Source organism: Giraffa tippelskirchi, chromosome 4, assembly GCF_054371585.1.
Source record: "Giraffa tippelskirchi isolate mGirTip1 chromosome 4, T2T-mGirTip1v1.2.pri, whole genome shotgun sequence".
Classification (NCBI taxonomy): Eukaryota; Metazoa; Chordata; class Mammalia; order Artiodactyla; family Giraffidae; genus Giraffa; species Giraffa tippelskirchi.
In genome coordinates, this window is record NC_137278.1 from 108,561,671 (window position 1) to 108,580,069 (window position 18,399).

The 18,399-nt window shown below is 35.2% G+C and overlaps 1 protein-coding gene across 28 annotated transcripts in view; it reads right to left on the reverse strand.

Annotated features, from left to right (window-relative positions):
* The window catches only part of OSBPL8 (oxysterol binding protein like 8), a 159,854-nt gene that overhangs the window by 82,308 nt on the left and 59,147 nt on the right, over window positions 1–18,399 (reverse strand). For 8 of the 28 annotated variants that reach the window (XR_014051709.1, XR_014051710.1, XR_014051708.1 and 5 more), the window contains exon 3: window positions 4,755–4,791. The exons of 7 other annotated variants lie outside the window; for them this stretch is intronic. Coding sequence is in view for 10 of the 21 variants with exons in the window: in XM_081483899.1 (XP_081340025.1) it covers window positions 4,755–4,791 (37 nt within the window). In the remaining 11 variants the exon portion in view is untranslated. Of the gene's footprint in view, window positions 1–4,754; window positions 4,792–5,603; window positions 5,694–5,789; window positions 6,002–12,162; window positions 12,202–18,399 lie in introns of those variants that run through there. 13 more of the 28 variants (XR_014051707.1, XR_014051706.1, XM_081483895.1 and 10 more) reach the window with 4 other exon arrangements.

Genomic DNA, 18,399 nt, shown 5'->3' on the forward strand with positions numbered 1-18,399 from the left:
GATAATATCAAATGATGGTAAGGATAGGATCAGTGAGCCAACATAAGCCTTGCTGATAGAGTATAAACTGATAAAAGCACTTTGGAAAACCATTTAGATCTTATATATATTGAATTTTAGCATATTCTATGGGTCCAAAAATTCCACTCTTAGCTTTATACCTGGAAATACTCTTATATGTGTATACCAAAAGACAAGAATAAAAATGTTCATAGCAACACTGTTCATAATAGCAAAATTCAAAATAAATATTCATAAACTGAAAACAATATGGATTCATATATTGTGGTATATGGACATAATGGAATAGTATGTAGCAGTAAAAGCAGATGGTCTTTATCTATACCCAGTAACATGGCTCAAACTTGGAAACACAACGTTACCTACAAAGAACAACTCCTAGAGGATGACATATAGCACGACACCATTCTTGTAAAATTAAAAGCCTAGCAAAACTTAGTGATACACATGTGACCTAAAAACAACCAAAAGAATCTATGTTTGAAAAAGCAATGAATAATAAACTACAACAACAACAAACAACACAAACTAATCATCACCCCTGGGAGGACAGGCACAGAGGAAAGAAGCAGCACCCAGACAGACATGAGACATCTGTGAGATTCAAGTTCTTAGGCTGAGTAGCGAGTTCAATATGTACTCACTGTCTGAGTATACTTCATAATTTACATATGCTTCATATATTCTTTTGTAGTATTAGTACATTTAAGGCTACTTTAAATACATTATAAAGGGACTTCCCTGGTGGTCCAGGGGCTAAGACTCCACACTCCCAAATCAGGGGGCCCAGGTTGAATCCTTGGTCAGAAAACTAGATCCCTCTGGGTCATCCCATTGCCCCAGCCCTGAGCATTTGTCTCATGCATCGAACATGGAATGGTGTTCTGTTTCACATATGATAATATACATGTTTCAGTGCTATTTTCCCAGAACGTTCTACCCTCACCTTCTCGCTCAGAGTCCATAAGACTGTTCTATGCATCTGTGTCTCTTATTCTGTCTCGCATATAGGGTTATCATTACCATTTTTCAAATTCCATATATATGCATTAGTATACTGTATTGGTGTTTTTCTTTCTGGCTTACTTCACTCTGTCTTATGGGCTCCAGTTTCATCCATCTCAATAGAACCAATTTAAATGTATTTTTTTAATGGCTGAGTAACATTCCATTGTGTATATATACCACAGCTTCCTTATCCATTCGTCTGCTGATGGACATCTAGGTTGCTTCCATGTCCTGGCTATTGTAAACAGTGCTGCGATGAACATTGGGGTACATGTGTCTCTTTCAATTCTGGTTTCCTCGGTGTGTATGCCCAGCAGTGGGATTGCTGGGTCATATGGCAGTTCTATTCCCAGTTTTTTAAGGAATCTCCACACTGTTCTCCATAGTGGCTGTACTAGTTTGCATTCCCACCAACAGTGTAAGAGGGTTCCCTTTTCTCCACACCCTCTCCAGCATTTATTGTTTGTAGACTTTTGGATAGCAGCCATTCTGACTGGTATGAAATGGTACCTCATTGTGGTTTTGATTTGCATTTCTCTAATAATGAGTGATGTTGAGCATCTTATCATGTGTTTGTTAGCCATCTGTATGTCTTCTTTGGAGAAATGTCTGTTTAGTTCTTTGGCCCATTTTTTGATTGGGTCGTTTATTTTTCTGGACTTCAGCTGCAGGAGTTGCTTGTATATTTTTGAGATTGTTTGTCTGTTGCTTCGTATGGGATGACCCAGAGGGATGGGATGGGGAGGGAGGTGGGAGGGGGGTCCAGGATGGGGAACACATGTAAACCCATGGCTGATTCATGTCAATGTATGGCAAAAACTACTACAATATTGTAAAGTAAAAAAAAATAAAAAAATAAAAAAAAGAAAGCACAAAAGAAAACTAGATCCCATATGCAAGCAACTAAGAGCTTGCATGCCTCAGCTAAGACTCAGTGCAGACAAATAAATAAATAAATATTAAATATATTATTAGAACAGCTAACAGAATTAAAGTATGCTTTAGTATTCCATCAGAAAGTTACACATATATAAGTCTTAAATAACTTGACTGTATAAAAAAAGAAATACAAGTGCAAATTTAGTTCTATTCACCTCTTGCTAACTCCTTACTGACTGAGGTATTACTGTTTCTAATTTTGATAACCTTGAAATGAGAGGAGTTGTAGAAATAACAACATACGGACTATATTTCCTTACAAAAACCAAAAAGCCTGTTTTCCTATTTGTTTTTTCTTACATCATTCACAAACATTAACTATACAGAAAATTTGCATAATATAAAAATCATTTTGATGCCCTGCATCATTTGCACACTAGTAGATTATTTGCTTACAAACTCAGGAAAGGCAGTGACTTTTTTTTCATTTGTATTCTTTGGCATAAAACTGATAATAAATACTTGCTAAATGCCTGGATCAATATTTGACCAATGAATCACTACAGGATTCCAAAACAGTTTCTGGTAATTTAACCAACTGCCTCACTGTCTAGAGACAGCATTATAGTGCCTTCTTCTGGTTCCCACTTCATAATGAAAGCAAAACAAAGCAAAGCAAGCAAAGCAACTGACTTTGCTGAATATCATATTATGATAGAAATTAATCACACTGGAATCATTCATAGTAATATAATTAACAAACCAGCTGTAACTTTCAAGGAGGATATGATTCTGTAACTACCATTCTTTACTTTCCGAATTTAATTCATCAATACAAAGTCAGGAGAATTTTACAAGCTTCAAAGTCTGGTTCTTGCCCTTAATCTAAGTAAAAACTACTAAAAAGAAGTTTAGTTTTTTAAAGTCCTAAATAATCTCTTAAAAGAAATCCTAAATATCCCCTTACAGAGAAGATGGTATACCTTTTCTCAAATACATTAGTAATTTAAATATGTTTCTATGTATCTTTATAGTTTTTTCATTCAATGGTATAGATCCTAATGAAGTACTAAACAAAATTACATTTCACTCAAAATGATATATGGTCTGTAGTAAATAATAACGCAGCCACAGTCTTCTAATAGTTGGCAGAGTACAATACAAATTTTAACATATAAATTACAATATAAACTCACCTCTAATATATGTTATATATTTTAATTCATATGTGCTTAAAATATATAACTATAATAAATGTCTTCTATTTCAAGTAGAAATTAAAGACCCCATTTATAAAACCCAGGTCCTACGAAGAACCACTTCAACTGATTTTAAAAATGCAATTCTATTTCTAAAGTTCAGCAGTGACAATAAGTTCACCTGAGTCGACATCTAAATATATGAGGTAATTAAAGTAACTGAAAAATGCATTAATATCTACCAGGTATTATAACTAAGGCTGAACAAGAAAACATAAAAATGTTTTGGGATGCGTATACTTTTTCTACTTCAAAAAATTTTTTTTTAATTTTTTGTTTTGTATTGGGGGATAGCCGATTAATAGCATGGTAGTTTCAGGTGAAGAGCGAAGAGTCTACTTTAAAATTTTACTACTCTAATAATGCTATGAACTACTCAATGCTATGAATTGTTACAATTAGAATAAAAATGGAATTTTAGCATATTACTTTAAATTACCTCTCTCTTTAGAAAACAAAATTATAAACAGACTATATCCATTATTAGAGACAAACAGTAACTGATCTAGACCGAAGTATTTTACAACTAGAAGAAACTGCCATTATCTTGCTAGGTCCCCTTTTTTAACCTATGAGGAAAACAAGCCCCAAAGCAGTGAACTGACTTGCAACAGTCATACAATTATTTAGGAATAGATACAAAAACTTCCTGAATCAATATAATTTCCACATGGGTCTTCAATAAAGTTAAAACCTTTGATTTATAATGCAGTAATATTTTAATTTTTGGTTAGACTTAATTCAGTGAAATGATAGCTTTATTCTGATTTTTGAAAACCAGAAGATGACTACTAAACTAGTAACCAATTCTAATTCCTTGGGTATACTTAAGATCTGAGCTTCAGACTCTTCATCTACAAAAATTAATGCTTTATTTAAATGATCTCTGAAGTTTCATTCACATCAGTATGTTTATATGTCACAAAGCTTTGAAAGTATGTATTCATGGGTCTAACTCTCCTACTAGTATATAATGATCCATAAGGCCAAAGCACATGTTTTATTCATTGTGTATTCCCCAAAGCTAGCACCGTATCTAGTCAAAAACAGGTCTTGTTTTAAACATAAATTTAAAGGATATAGCTTCTAAATCCCTAGATAAAACAGGCTTCACTTATAAAATTACCAAAGTAAAAATAATTTTTTTCATAATCATATTATCTATTATATAAAAGTTCTGACAAAAATAAAACAGTATTTCTCACTTCATATGGCAGTGAATTTGTTATACCTTGCCCAGCCTCAAAGTAGTCTGATCTGTGCTTTGTGATGATTGTAGAAAGGATACTATAAAAAGGTATTAATTCATGATTTAGGAATTATGAATTTATAAATGGTGAATTAGATAACTAAGTAAACAATCCATCTTTAGATAATTAAGATATAAGTACACAAATACTATTAATCTCAGATGGACACTGACAACAGATGGGTACTGAATGATCATTTATATTCTTTATATTTCAATGCCTGGAAACAAAGTAGAAGACTTAATAATCAAAATGGAAATACCATATACCTTTTATAAGTACACATCAAAATATTATCACCTCTGCAAACATGCCATTCAAACTTTCAACTACTTACTTGATGGCCCAAGGACATCTTTGCTATCACCAAGAAGCTTTTAATGCAGGATAATTGAGCAGCAAACAAATAGAATCCAAACCAGGAAGAAGCAAAGTGTATCAGGATTGAAGCAGCAGTGAAACAAAAGGACAAGGAAAATAGCATTAGTTTATAAGTAGAAAGCACATGCTAATAATTATAATTTGCAAGGAATTTCCCTTTCCACACATAAAAAGACCCTGGCTTAGGCATTATCTAATGTTTGTTCTAATTTTGGAAAATGAAGGTGGAAAGAGAAAAATGAAATCACTCAAGTATTTTGTTTTGAAAATTACTCAAGTGAAAAATTACTTCCAATTACGATTCAAGGTATGGGTTAGGAGTGATTAAAAAATTATTTAGAAATGCAAAGGATAGCCAAAAGTTATTCATCCTTTAAATACAAGTGGTATAAAAATATGTAACGCTCATGCACTATTAAATATTAGTTCTGCATGCCATGAAAACACTTAACACTATGTAGAAATTCAATCTGTTTCTTCTACAAAAAGAAAGAAGGAGTTTACTGAGCACTTATGTCAAGCATTGTACAAAGAGCTTTTATAGAGACATCGACAAAGTGGAACAAATTTTTTTTCTCAAATGGCAAAAAATCAAAGAGAGCAGCAATAAAGTTAAGTTAGACAAAACTTTCCTAGGACCCACTAGTATCAAGCATATCATCTAGAGCTACTAGTCTCCAGGAAGATAGAAGATCAAATTCTTGAATGACTAACTTGCAATCAACCAAAAGAAACAGGAAAAAGACTGCTGACTGTTTATCTAGTAACTATTTTAATAAACAATATGACACTAAACGTCACCTACAGACAAAGTGTTTTGGTCTCCCTTGGCAGGAGGAGAGTCCTTAGTTCTCTTCCCTTCATTTCAAATACCAAGCATGGATCTGTATCAGAACTAAAGCAACAACAAAAACAAATAATTGCCACTGATGACATTATTGTTTGGTCTTATTTAAAGGAAATGGGGAGTCTTAACTGGTTTTGCATTTACCCTCCAAAAATGTTGCAGTTGTTTGCTTTGGGTTTCTGTTGTCTCCCAGAGGGAAAATAAGCTTCGCCCTGTTACTTTCCTAAGTGATGGTTATTTCACAATTCTTAAAATTATGTTCTAATGCCTTTAAAGGCATTTGCTTTATTTATTTTTTGATAGCTGCCCATTTAAGCTCATTCTTCTATAAATGGATTTCAGTTTCACAGATAAAACTAAAAAAAAAAAAAAATACAGCTTTAGGGACAATGAAATAATTGTGCTCAAATCCTTATTACTGAAATGGCCATGTTATTATAGCTAGCAAGCATGTGGAAAGAGATTAAAACATTTGTGGCAGGCAACTTCTAAAATGACCCCAGTGATCCTCACTTTTTGGCGTATAATTCCTTCTCTTTGAGCATATACTAGATGTGCTGAATTGCTTCTAATAAAGAGAACACGGCAGAAGTGAAAATGTCATTTCCAAAATTAGACTGTAACAAGACTATGACTTCCATTTTGTTTGGGGTCTCTTTCTCTCCTCTCTCTCTTTCCCCCAGACAGATCATCTTGGGGAAAACCAGGCAATGAGTCATGAGGCAATCATGTAGAAAGGCCCAAAAAGGAAAGGAACTGAGGTCTGTAGACAAGCCTTAAATGAGCTTGGAGGTGGCTCGTCCATCTCCCCTGACACCCTCCAGCAGCAGCTCCCTTCCCCAGTACTGTGACCATATGAAAGGTTTTGAACTAGAGACAGCTAGATGCTCTCAGATTCCTTACAGAAACTGTAAGGTATTAAATGCTTGTTTTCTACCACTTAATTTGGGGATGATCTGTTACATATCAATAAATAACTAAGACAATACTGGAAAATTGAAGGAGTTTAGGAAACTGACAGAGACAACTATGGCGTACTTTACAAATGCTTCATATACATCTTTGGAAAAATCTTCCTGTATTGATACAAATAATTATCAGCTTCCCTAGATTGACCAATAACTTCCTAAAGGAAAGCAATGGTTCTAACCATATATACACAGCCAAGAGTATTCAATTTCACAGGGCCAGTCACATTGGAAGTTCTGAAGCTGGTCTTCTACTTAGGATAAAAGATTAAGTTCAATTTCGTTGTAGAGCTGTATATAATTCTTAAATTATGTTGATTAAAGCACTATGTCATCTGCACAGCTGTACCCCTTGCATTTTTACTCACAGAAAAAACCCTTAGCATATAAGCAACTTCCGATCAACTCATTTCAAGCTATGTTTTCTACAGTATTTGCTCAGGCATATTTGTGTCATATAAACCTGATTCTACTGGATTAACCGAGTATTTTTTTCAGACTGAGGCACTGGAGAATAATCGAAGTAAACACTATCTACTCTTATCATTGATCTATCATCTATCCATGGATCCACCCACCCAAATATTCACTCAGTACCTACTATATAGACAAGGTATCATTTTAGGCACTGAGGAATACAGCAGTGAACAAAAATGCTGCCCTTGTGGTAGTTACATCTAGTGGGAAAGATAAACAATAACATAATAAATAAGTCAAATTTGTTGTATATTATATAGTATAAACACTAAGGAAAAATAAGCAGAAAATGAAGACATGTAAAATGTTAGGGAAGATGGAGTTAAAGTTTTAGATAGGGTGGCCTAAGGAGGCTTCACTACAAAGTTGACTGAATAAAATAAGGAAACTTCCCATAAGGACATAAAGGGGAAGAGTATTCCAGGGAGCAGGAAGATCAAGATAAGAGTAGAGGACTTGGATGGGAGCAAGTCTGGAGTGTCTGCAGAATAGTGAAAAGGTCAGAGGACTGGAATACAATGCAAGTAGGAGAGTGGTAGATGAAGTCAAAGAAGTAAACAGCTGCAGGACTTTATAGGACCCAGTCAAGACTTTTGCTTTATTTCTGGATGAGTTGGGAAGCCACTGGATGGTTCTGAGAAAATGAGTAACATATATGAGAACGTTGTAACAGGACTGCTCCAGCTGCTGTGTTGAGAATAGATCAGAGGGATGAGGGTATTATCAGTTCAGAAGTTACAGCAATATTATAGGGGAGAGAGGATGGAAACTTGGACCAAGATGGGAGCAGTGAGAGTGATGAGAAGTAGTTAAATTCTAAATATATTTTGAAGGTGAGGTCAACAGAATTTCCAAATAGGCCAAGTATGAGGTAAAAGAAAAAAGGAATCAAAATGAAGTCAAGTGTTGGACTTTGAGCACCTGGAAGGATGGAACTGCCATCATCTGAGATGGAAAAGACAATAAGACAAGCTCATTTACCAGGAGAAATATAACTACAATCATCCCTTGGTAACCAGAGAGAACTGGTTTCAAAACACCCCCTACCTACCCCAGAGCAATACCAAAATCTGTGGATGCTCAAGTCCCTTATTTAAAATGGTGCAATATTTGCATATAACCCATGTATATCCTCCTATATACTTTATATCACCTCTAGATTACTTATAATATCCAATACAAAGTTAATACTAAGTAAATAGTTGTAATCAAGCTGGAATCAAGATTGCCAGGAGAAATATCAATAACCTCAGATATGCAGATGACACCACCCTTATGGCAGAAAGTGAAGAGGAACTAAAAAGCCTCTTGATGAAAGTGAAAGAGGAGAGTGAAAAAGTTGGCTTATAGCTCAACATTCAGAAAACTAAGATCATGGCATCTGGGCCCATCACTTCATGGCAAATAGATGGGGAAACAGTTTCAGACTTTATTTTTGGGGACTCCAAAATCACTGCAGATGGTGACTGCAGCCATGAAATTAAAAGACGCTTACTCCTTGGAAGGAAAGTTATGACCAACCTAGATAGCATATTAAAAAGCAGAGACATTACTTTGCCAACAAAGGTCCGTCTAGTCAAGCCTATGGTTTTTCCAGTGGTCATGTATGGATGTGAGAGTTGGACTGTGAAGAAAGCTGAGCGCTGAAGGATTGATGCTTTTGAACTGTGGTGTTGGAGAAGACTCTTGAGAGTCTGTTGGACTGCAAGGAGATCCAACCAGTCCATCCTAAAGGAGATCAGTCTTGGGTGTTCATTGGAAGGACTGATGTTGAAGCTGAAACTCCAATCCTTTGGCCATCAACTCTTTGCGAAGAGTTGACTCATTGGAAAAGACCCTGATGCTGGGAAGGACTGGGGGCAGGAGGAGAAGGGGACAACAGAGGAAGAGATGTCTGGATAAAATCACCTACTCAATGGACATGAGTCTGGGTAAACTCCGGGAGTTGGTGATGGACAGGGAGGCCTGGTGTGCTGCGATTCATGGGATCGCAAAGAGTCGGACACGACTGAGCGACTGAACTGTAATAGTTGTAAATACAATGAAAACAGTATATAAAGAGCTGCTAGCATGTGGCAAGTTCAAGTTTTACTTTTTGGGACTTTCTGTAATTTTTTTCCCTCAAATATTTTCCATCTGCAGATGGCTGGATCCATGGATGTAGAATCCTCAGTTTTATATGGAGGGCCAACTGTCTCTCAGTTTGGAACAGGTTAAGTTTAAAATGTCTGTCAGACATCCAAGTCAAAATACCAAGTAGGCAACTGGACATGCAGACCTGCATGTACATGCACATGTACGAGGAATGGTTTAGGCTGGTAAGAAAACAGCATAAATTACAGTACATGTGAGAGTTAGAGTATATGATCTGAATGGCTTCATCATAGGAGATTAAACAATGCACCAGAAATGGACAGCAGAAAACATATATTATAACGGAACAACAACAGAACCAAGAATTACTCTGGAACATTACAAACAGAAGCAGAAGACACAAGGAAAAATAAGATTCACTTCAGAAACCTTTCCCAGAAGGATGTGGTGTAGATAAAAAGGCACTAAATCGAGATGCAAGTGAAATCATCTCTCAGAATTATTTGTAAGTGATGCTAATTGGGAAATGAGATATTATTAAAGATTACATATTAATTTTACCAAGTAACTGACATAAATGAAGACTTCTACACACCACTGACCTACACACTACGCTTCTTATTCTTACTGCTTTTAGGCTTGGGCTTAATTTGTGCAGTTCCATGTTGTATAACACACAAAGACAATATGAAAATACTGATGTTGAAATGCTCTGTACAAGTACCTTTTAAGGTAGTTCAAAAAATAAAAAACTAGCCACTCTTCCTGGCTTTTGTTACGAGAACCAAACTACTACTAAAATTTCAAAAAATCCAGGAACTTCTTCTCAGCTTGTTCAGAAAAAGACCACTAAGGTATGATAGAACAATGTTCCCTCCCTGAGCAACTCAGCATGTTTACCATCATCCTCTGAACAATGTCCACACAGTCATCTCAATTTTTTTATCATATAAATAAATTCTCTACTTCAGCAGAAAGCATAAGCTGACAAATAATAAAAGAGTAAAATGCCTAGAATTTTTTAACTTAGAATTCATTAGTATATTGTATACATAGTAGATACTAACAATACTTTAAAGAATGAAATATAGCCATTATCTAAATCTTTACTGAGTTTAGTTTAAAAATTTCAGGAAAAGAGCATTATGCAAAAAATGTGATTTTATTTTAATATATTTCCAAGTATTTGCCATGTCATCCATAATTAGCATAAAACTTGCAATCTTTACAAAATATAAAGGGAGAAGTAGAAATTCAGAATCATACCCTTCATTCTGAGAAACCCCTCAGTCCTAAACAATCCAGGACAGATGACCACTCTCTCTATATATAATACAGAAACAATACCAAGAGATTTAGCACAGCACCTCCCTCTTTTATCGATTTGACTTAAGTTTGCCTGGAAAATCCCACGGACAGAGGAGCCTGGCAGGCAACAGTCACTGGGTTGCAAAAGAATCAAACATGACTTAGCGACTAAACAACAAACAACAAAAAATCTGTTGAGCTTAAGAGAAAGTCCAAATAGATTATCAACCACTGTATGAGTAGAGTTCAAGATAAACTTGCAAGCATATGGCACCTCTTTCCCCAATACTGCTGATCAATACTCATAGAAGTGACCCTGCTTCAGTGGGCTCTCAGAAGTCACAGTTCTAAAGAAGGGTTATATACAGCATCTTAAGACTGCTCTCCTTAGCATTATCTTCGGCTCTTAGAGTAAGCAACTTTAGTGAGGAATATACTATGCAGCTGAAATCTTTTTGTCCTATAAACAGGACTCATTACACTTAAATGAATTTTTTCATATTCCTACAATCATCCGCAAAACACACATGTCCACATTTTATCCCTGAGTGTTGCAGGAGAGATTTTAAGGGAATATTTTTCTGGGACTAGAGTTTATCACTGTTAGAGAATATGATCCAATCTGCCAGGCAGTTGCATTTTTGATACAGCAATTCCACTACTTAGGAATGTATACTAAGATGATCATTCAAAATGTTTAAAAAGATATTTATCACATCATTTATAGTAATCTACTTAAAACATGGAATTAAATAAAGAATAATATATTCACATAATAAAATACTACGGAGTCATTATAGTTTGGCTTTATTTTTTCAGGGACTGAAAAACATCCATTACATATTAGCTTTTAAAAGTAGGTTATATTGAATCACTTTGCTGTACAGCAGAAATTAACACAACACTGTAAATCAACTATAGTTTGGTAAAATAAATTTTTCGTAAAGTACTGATACAGAAATTTGTATGCTGTGACCCCAGTTTTATACAATTTCATGTGTGAGATATACACGTGAATACACTTAAGAAGTGAAAGTCGCTCAGTTGTGTCTGACTCTTTGCGACCGCATGGACTATACAGTCCATGGAATTCTCCAGGCCAGGATACTGGAGAGGGTGTCCTTTCTCTTCTCCAGGGGATCTTACCAATCCAGGGATCAAACCTAGGTCTCCCGCATTGCAGCCAGATTCTTTACCAGCTGAGTCACAAGGGAAGCCCAAGAATACTGGAGAGGGTAGCCTATACTTTCTCCAGCAGATCTTACCAAGCCAGGGATCAAACCAGGGTCTCCTGCATTGCAGGTGGATTATTTACCAACTGAGCTATTGGGGAAGCCCTGGTAGCTGAGCACTTAAGAAAGAGGCCACCAAAATAATAACAGTGGTTATCTCTAGAAAATAAATTTTATTATATTTTTCTTTATTGTTTAATTATGCCACATTGTTATGTATTATTTTTATAATCAAACAAGATTAAACATATTTACATATTGGGCAAATGAAAATGCAATTTTTAAAGTAACCTTTTCAACTTACATTAGCTACTTTTTATAATAACATAATCATCTAAGATTAAACATAGTAGAAAATGCATTTTAGGAATCTAACTTGAAATCCTAAAAAAATACAAAAATGTTAACATTTTGAACATGGCACCATGTATTACTCACTGTCTCTTGAACTTCAGCAACTTCTGAATATGGCAAGATCTAAAAAAAAGACAAATTTTCTCAGGAGTGATTTAACTTTGTATACCTGAATCTGAAACTGGAGAGCACTCACTGTTTATCGAAGGAATTAAGTGCTTCATTAATAGCTTAAAAAGTGGCAAAAAAAAAAAGATAAATAGTATGTTACACTGAAACTAAACCTTTAAAAAAATAATTCCGAGACTTCAGGAAATTACAGTCAATCTACCAATCTGTCAAGTCTTCTCTGGCATGTTTTGGGGCTTTTTCACAATTCTTAACCTCCTTGCATATATTTAATTATATCAGCCTTTCCACCACGCAAGCCCTCTCTTCCTTTGTTTCTAAAACACTCCACTGTTCCGGCTTCCTTCTAATCTCCCACCTCCACTCTGTCCTTCCATTCAACAGGATGCGTGCGCTTCACCAACGCTCAGTCCTCAGCTATCTGTTGTTTTCTTTCTATCTGCTCTCTTAGCGCAGATTCCATTCATACTCGAGGCTCATTTGCTACCTTTATTCAGACAACTTCCAAGTTTCTTGTTCAGACCTAGCCTATTGCCAAAACTTTATCCTAAAACACTGCTACCTGTATGTTCAGACATTATTGCAAATTAACCTCTGGTTCTAAAATTCTGTTAACAAACTTCAGTATCTCCAGATCCCTCTATACTCCTAGATATTGCCAAAGACTCCAAAGAGCTGCTGTTTATATGGATTATACCTATTCATATTTGCTGAATTAGAAATTAAAAGTGAGAAATTCACTATCTTTGCTAGCTGATCACAGGCAACGTCACAGTGATAAGCCAAGTTGATAGTATACATACTTTTCCATAATCATGCGATGAAATGGCATTTTACCTCTGTAGTCTCCTCCCCAAAACCCAGTCTAATCATGAGAAAAGTATCAGACAAATCCCAGTTGAGTGACACTGCAAAATATCTGACTAGTACTCCTCAAAAATGTCAATATTATTAAAAACAAGTAAAGTCTAAGAAATTTTAACTGCTAAGAGGACCCTATGGAGATGTGATGACTAAATGTAAAGTGCTACCTGATGGGATTCACACACATAGAAAAAGAATATTAGGTAAAAACTAAGGAAATCTGAAACAAACAGCAAAGTATGGACCTCAGGTAATACTGTATCAGTATGGATTCATTAATTGTATCAAATGTACCATCCTAGTATGTTAATAATAGAGGAAGGAAACTGAGTACAAGCTATATGGAATTCTTTACTATGTTCACAGTTTTTCTGTAAGCCTAAAACTCTTATAAAAAAATGAAGCTTATTTGAGTTGAAAAACCACCGCTTAGGAAAAAAATTAAACTAAGAAAATTTGAAAACACAAGAATACACAAGCATACACTGCATTAGCCAGCAGAGCAATGACATAATCACACTTCATGCAGTCTTGGGTAAAAAGTGCACTATACATTCACGAGAATGAGAAACTAAGCAAATAACATCAAGTACCATGGTATTACTAAAAATTTAGTTTAGACCTCACAGACTCTCTGAAAAGATCTTGAGTTCCATAGTCTGGGAACACGCTGAGAAAATCTCCAAACATAATGGAAATACAAAAGATTTCTGGCTTAGAATTTCTGCTGAAGTACTGTATAGAACTTACTGGCTATTTCTTCTACTTTTTCAAAGTTAACTCTTTCTCCAATTTAGCTCCCCAAACTTATTAGAGTCCCATCATATACATGGAAAATGTTTACATTATTCAACTTATAAGAGAATCAAGGATAACTTTTAAAAGTCAAAAAAAAAAAAAAGGAAGACATACTAAGAATCTAAGCACTCAAACAACAGAAAATACTGAGTAATATTTTCCCACTTGGGCAGTTCACACATCACAAATATTTAAGCATATTTAAGTACTGCTATTAATTTATGCTCCTATTGAATTAACAGATCTAAGTGATGATCATCAATGGCCATAAAATTTTTTTATAGTACTGATACATAAATTTGTAAGCTATGACCCCACTTATAAAATTTCATGCGTAAGATATACACATGAATACACTTAGGAAAGAGGCCACCAAAATAATAACAGTGGTTACCTCTAGAAAATAAGTTTTATTATATTTTTCTTCATTGCTTAAATATGCCACATTGGCATGTATTATTTTTATAGTCAAAAAAGATTAAATGTATTCACATATTGGGCAAATGAAAATGAATTATATGCCTCCTGATGGTAATACACAACACCATCAATGAATTATTCTTGTCAAAAAAAAACTGAACCTGAATCTGAGCAAGCCTCAGGTTAAAACTGTCTACTGACCAATTGCCAAGAAATATAAGTAACTGAGGAACATATTAAATAATGACTGTGGGGGAAAATCCAGATTGTGGGAAACCTACAGGAAGAACTACCTTATTTCTTCAATAAATTGAAAACAAAAATTAAAACTGAAAAGGAAAGATCAAAAACAGATGCAGGAGAAACTTAAAAGATTAAAAAAGACAAAGTGACTTATCAACCAGGCCCAATACAAAGACAATAAAACTAAATTTAAGCAATAAATAAATATTTGATATTAAAGAATTAGTCTTTTTTTTAGAGTAAGAATGGTATTTATGGTTAAAGTTTTAAAGAAAAGTCTTTATATTTTAGAAATTATACTGAAATACTTATGAATAAAATGATGCATATGGGATTTTCTCAAAAAAAAAAAATGAGGTGGGAAGGCAGGAGTATACGTGAACAAGACTGACCTGGATTAACAATGCTGAAGATGAGTGATGGGTACATTAGGACTCATTATATTAGTTTATCTTATTTTTTAAACATATTTGAGAGAGCTCCCTACTGGTCCAGTGGTGAAGAATCCGCCTGCCAATGCAGGGCACATGGGTTCCCTCCCTGGTCCGAGAAGTACCCACATGCCATGGGGCACCTAAGCCCATGGACCACAGTTACTGAAGCCCATGCGCCCGTTCTCTGCAACGAGAGAAGCCACCGCAATGAGAAGCTCACACCGCAGCTAGAGAAAGCTCTCATGCGGCAAGGGAGACCCAGCGCGGCCAAATACACCCAGAGGCATTCAAAACTTGACATAACAAAGACTGCAAGGAAGGTCCCTACTATCATCCTTGTACGTGTAATTAAACTGTTATAGTTAGCAAACGGTTATTAGGAGGATGAAGCTATTTTAATATAAGAGACAATGAGTATGTAGGTAATAAATCGGTGACTAAAATTTCTAGTTATTTTATTATTTTACTTAAGAAGATCTCTGCCACCTAAGAATTTACCTAATTTAGGACCTTAATATAACTGGCAATTCCTTAGGTGAGATGCCCCACCAGACTACCTGATTTTGGATTATTTGGCAATAGGACCCACTTCACTAGGCTGGGATGCACCAGAGGTTAGTACTACGACGATGGTAGGTAGAATAATGGCCTCCCAAAAATGTCCACATCCCAGGAATTCCCTGGCAATCCAGTGGTTACGACTGCATGCTCTCACTGCCAAGGGCTCAATCCCTGGTTGGGAAACTAAAATCCCACAAGCTGATCTGCCAAAAAAAACAACAACAAAATATTAGAATTTGTGAATGTTTAGAAGCCTTAGGATCTGTGAATGTTACTTTACATGAGGCAAAGGACTTTGCAGATGTGATGAAGTTAAAAATCTTGAGATACAGTAATTATTCTGGATTACCTGAGTGGACCCAAAGTAATTACAAGGGTCCTGACAAGAAGAAGACAAGAAGGTGAGTGTAGTAGGAGATGTGACAACAAAGGACAGAGGCTGAATGGGAGGAAGAAGCCATGAGTTAGTGAAAGACTGCTACCTCCAGATACTGACAAAAAGAAATGGACAGTCCCCTCAGAGCCTCCAGAATGAACACAACTTCTTGTTTTTAGACTTCTAATATCCAGAACTATAAGATAATCAGTTACTGCTATTTTAAGACTAAATTTGTGGTAACTTGCAGCAGCAAGGAAACTAGCATAATGACTTGAGCTGCCGTTTGAGAAATGGAAGTTCCTTATAACTACATGAGTTCATGCCGAGGCTGGATGACCTGCTGTCAGAGGATACTGTGGATAGAATCCTTACATTAGACAGATTATTAGACTAAATGATTTCTAAAAGTTTCCCACAAAGACTAAGGGGGAAAAGTAGCCACAGGACTCAGAGGTTTGCAAAAGGTTCTGCTGATAGCATAAATCTTTGTTAAAGATGAAAAGAAAAGGCCTCTATGAGGCAATTCTGAAGTATATAAGCATTAGCCAAACACATAGCAGGCAGATCTCAAAGCATATTCAAATATTAGACGAGCATATATACCAAATTTGGTGACCCATTTATTATAGATAAGAAACTTCACAGCCTTTCTCCATCCATTTCCACTTAGGAGTGAGAAGGGGTATCTAGTAACAACCAAGTGCCATTGTACAAGAATACTTTATGAGGATTATTAATTGACATATGGATAATTTATCATTAGACTTGAATGCATAAATGTCTTAAAGGTCAGTTATTGAGAAACTGTACACCAAAAATACTGTCTGTAAATCCAGGAGATCTTTCCAATCCAGGGATCAAACCCAGGTCTCCTTCATTGCAGACAGATTCTTTAGTATCTCAGATGAGATACCAGGGAAGCCCCAAACAAAAACATACAATATACTAAATCAATAATGGTAATGAAGAAGTTAAATTAATGGTACGGTTGACCCTTGTACAACATGGGTGTGAACTACACAGCTCCACTTACAGGCAGACTTTTTTCAACAGTAAATACTACAGTGCTACAGATCAGTGGTTTGCTGAATTGCAGATACCAAAGAACCATGGTTCCATATCAAGTGTCAGAAGCTCTACCCCAACCCATCTCCAATCATTCAAGAGTCAACTATGTTTAAACAAGAGAATAAAAATAACAACATTTAAAATCTGTGACCTGCTCAAAAATAATACTTAATGTTACCAAAAATTGGCAATTTCATTAATTTACATGCCATATACACAAGTTGTATGTTTTCATCAAATGTTACATATATACAGTAGCCATACTTCTTAGAATACGATTTAAAGTGCTCAGTAAACGCTAATAAAATACCACTTTTACTTTATGAGCACTAAATCACAGTAATCAGTAAAAATTCATCTAGTAAATATAAAACTCAAAGTTTCAGGAAGCTGAGTCATCTGTAGGCCCATCAAGAAGATACTTACTCATTTACTACATTCTAAGAATTACTGAACTAAATAATCTTCACAGTTCTTTCCACTTCAGAAAGCATATGATTCAAAGTATCCAGTTTAAATTAGAATCTTAACAGTTTCTCAATTGAGAGTCCCTAATAATACTACAAAGATTTCTACATGTTTTCAAAATTTTATTCTCTTCTAAAAAGTCATTTATATAACCAATTTTTAATACAACAAAAGATCTTGACCTTTAATAGACTTTATAACATAGTTTCTTCTGGTAATAGCAGAGTATACAAGATATTCAAAAGATAGGACTTTCCTTAATGTAAGGAATTTTTTTAAATCTATTTCACTTATTTGGTTTACCTCAATCTATTAATAAATATTTGACCCCTGCACTTAAAGGATTTCTCAGTGGTTAATTTCCAAAGTGTTATGAGTTCTGGACTTTTACAAAATATTTTAATACATACATTAACTGTAAACGTGTTCTGAAGGATATTTAGTATAAAGATTCAATTTATATTTTTTTAGTATTTACTACCTAAGACATACAACACTACCACAAAAACAAAACTATAAACAATAAGTAGCAAATGAATTTTGTAAAAATAGAAAGCATAATCTCATGTAGGAGAATAAACTTGAATAAGTGGACACTAAAGTCAACTGAGTCCCAGCTCTCACCACCTCCACCAAGACTGCAAGCAGTCTCAATCAGTATCTGTATTTCTCACTCCTCTAAATCATCTCATATCCTGCTTCCAGATTCATCCTGTCCACCTTCATAAAACTATTCACTGACATACCACTGTCTACAGAATCAAGTTCAAAATCCCTGGTCTGGCACTCAAAGACTTCCATAAGTTTGGTCTCTATCGGCCACATTGATCATTATTACCTTCCAATTTTTAAACAACATTATCTTCCAATTTTTCTATGCGTTTCCCCCTGAATAAACCCTGTGCAATTAATTCCGCCTTTAGCCTTGCCTCTTGCCATCCTCCCTTCCTAGAATGC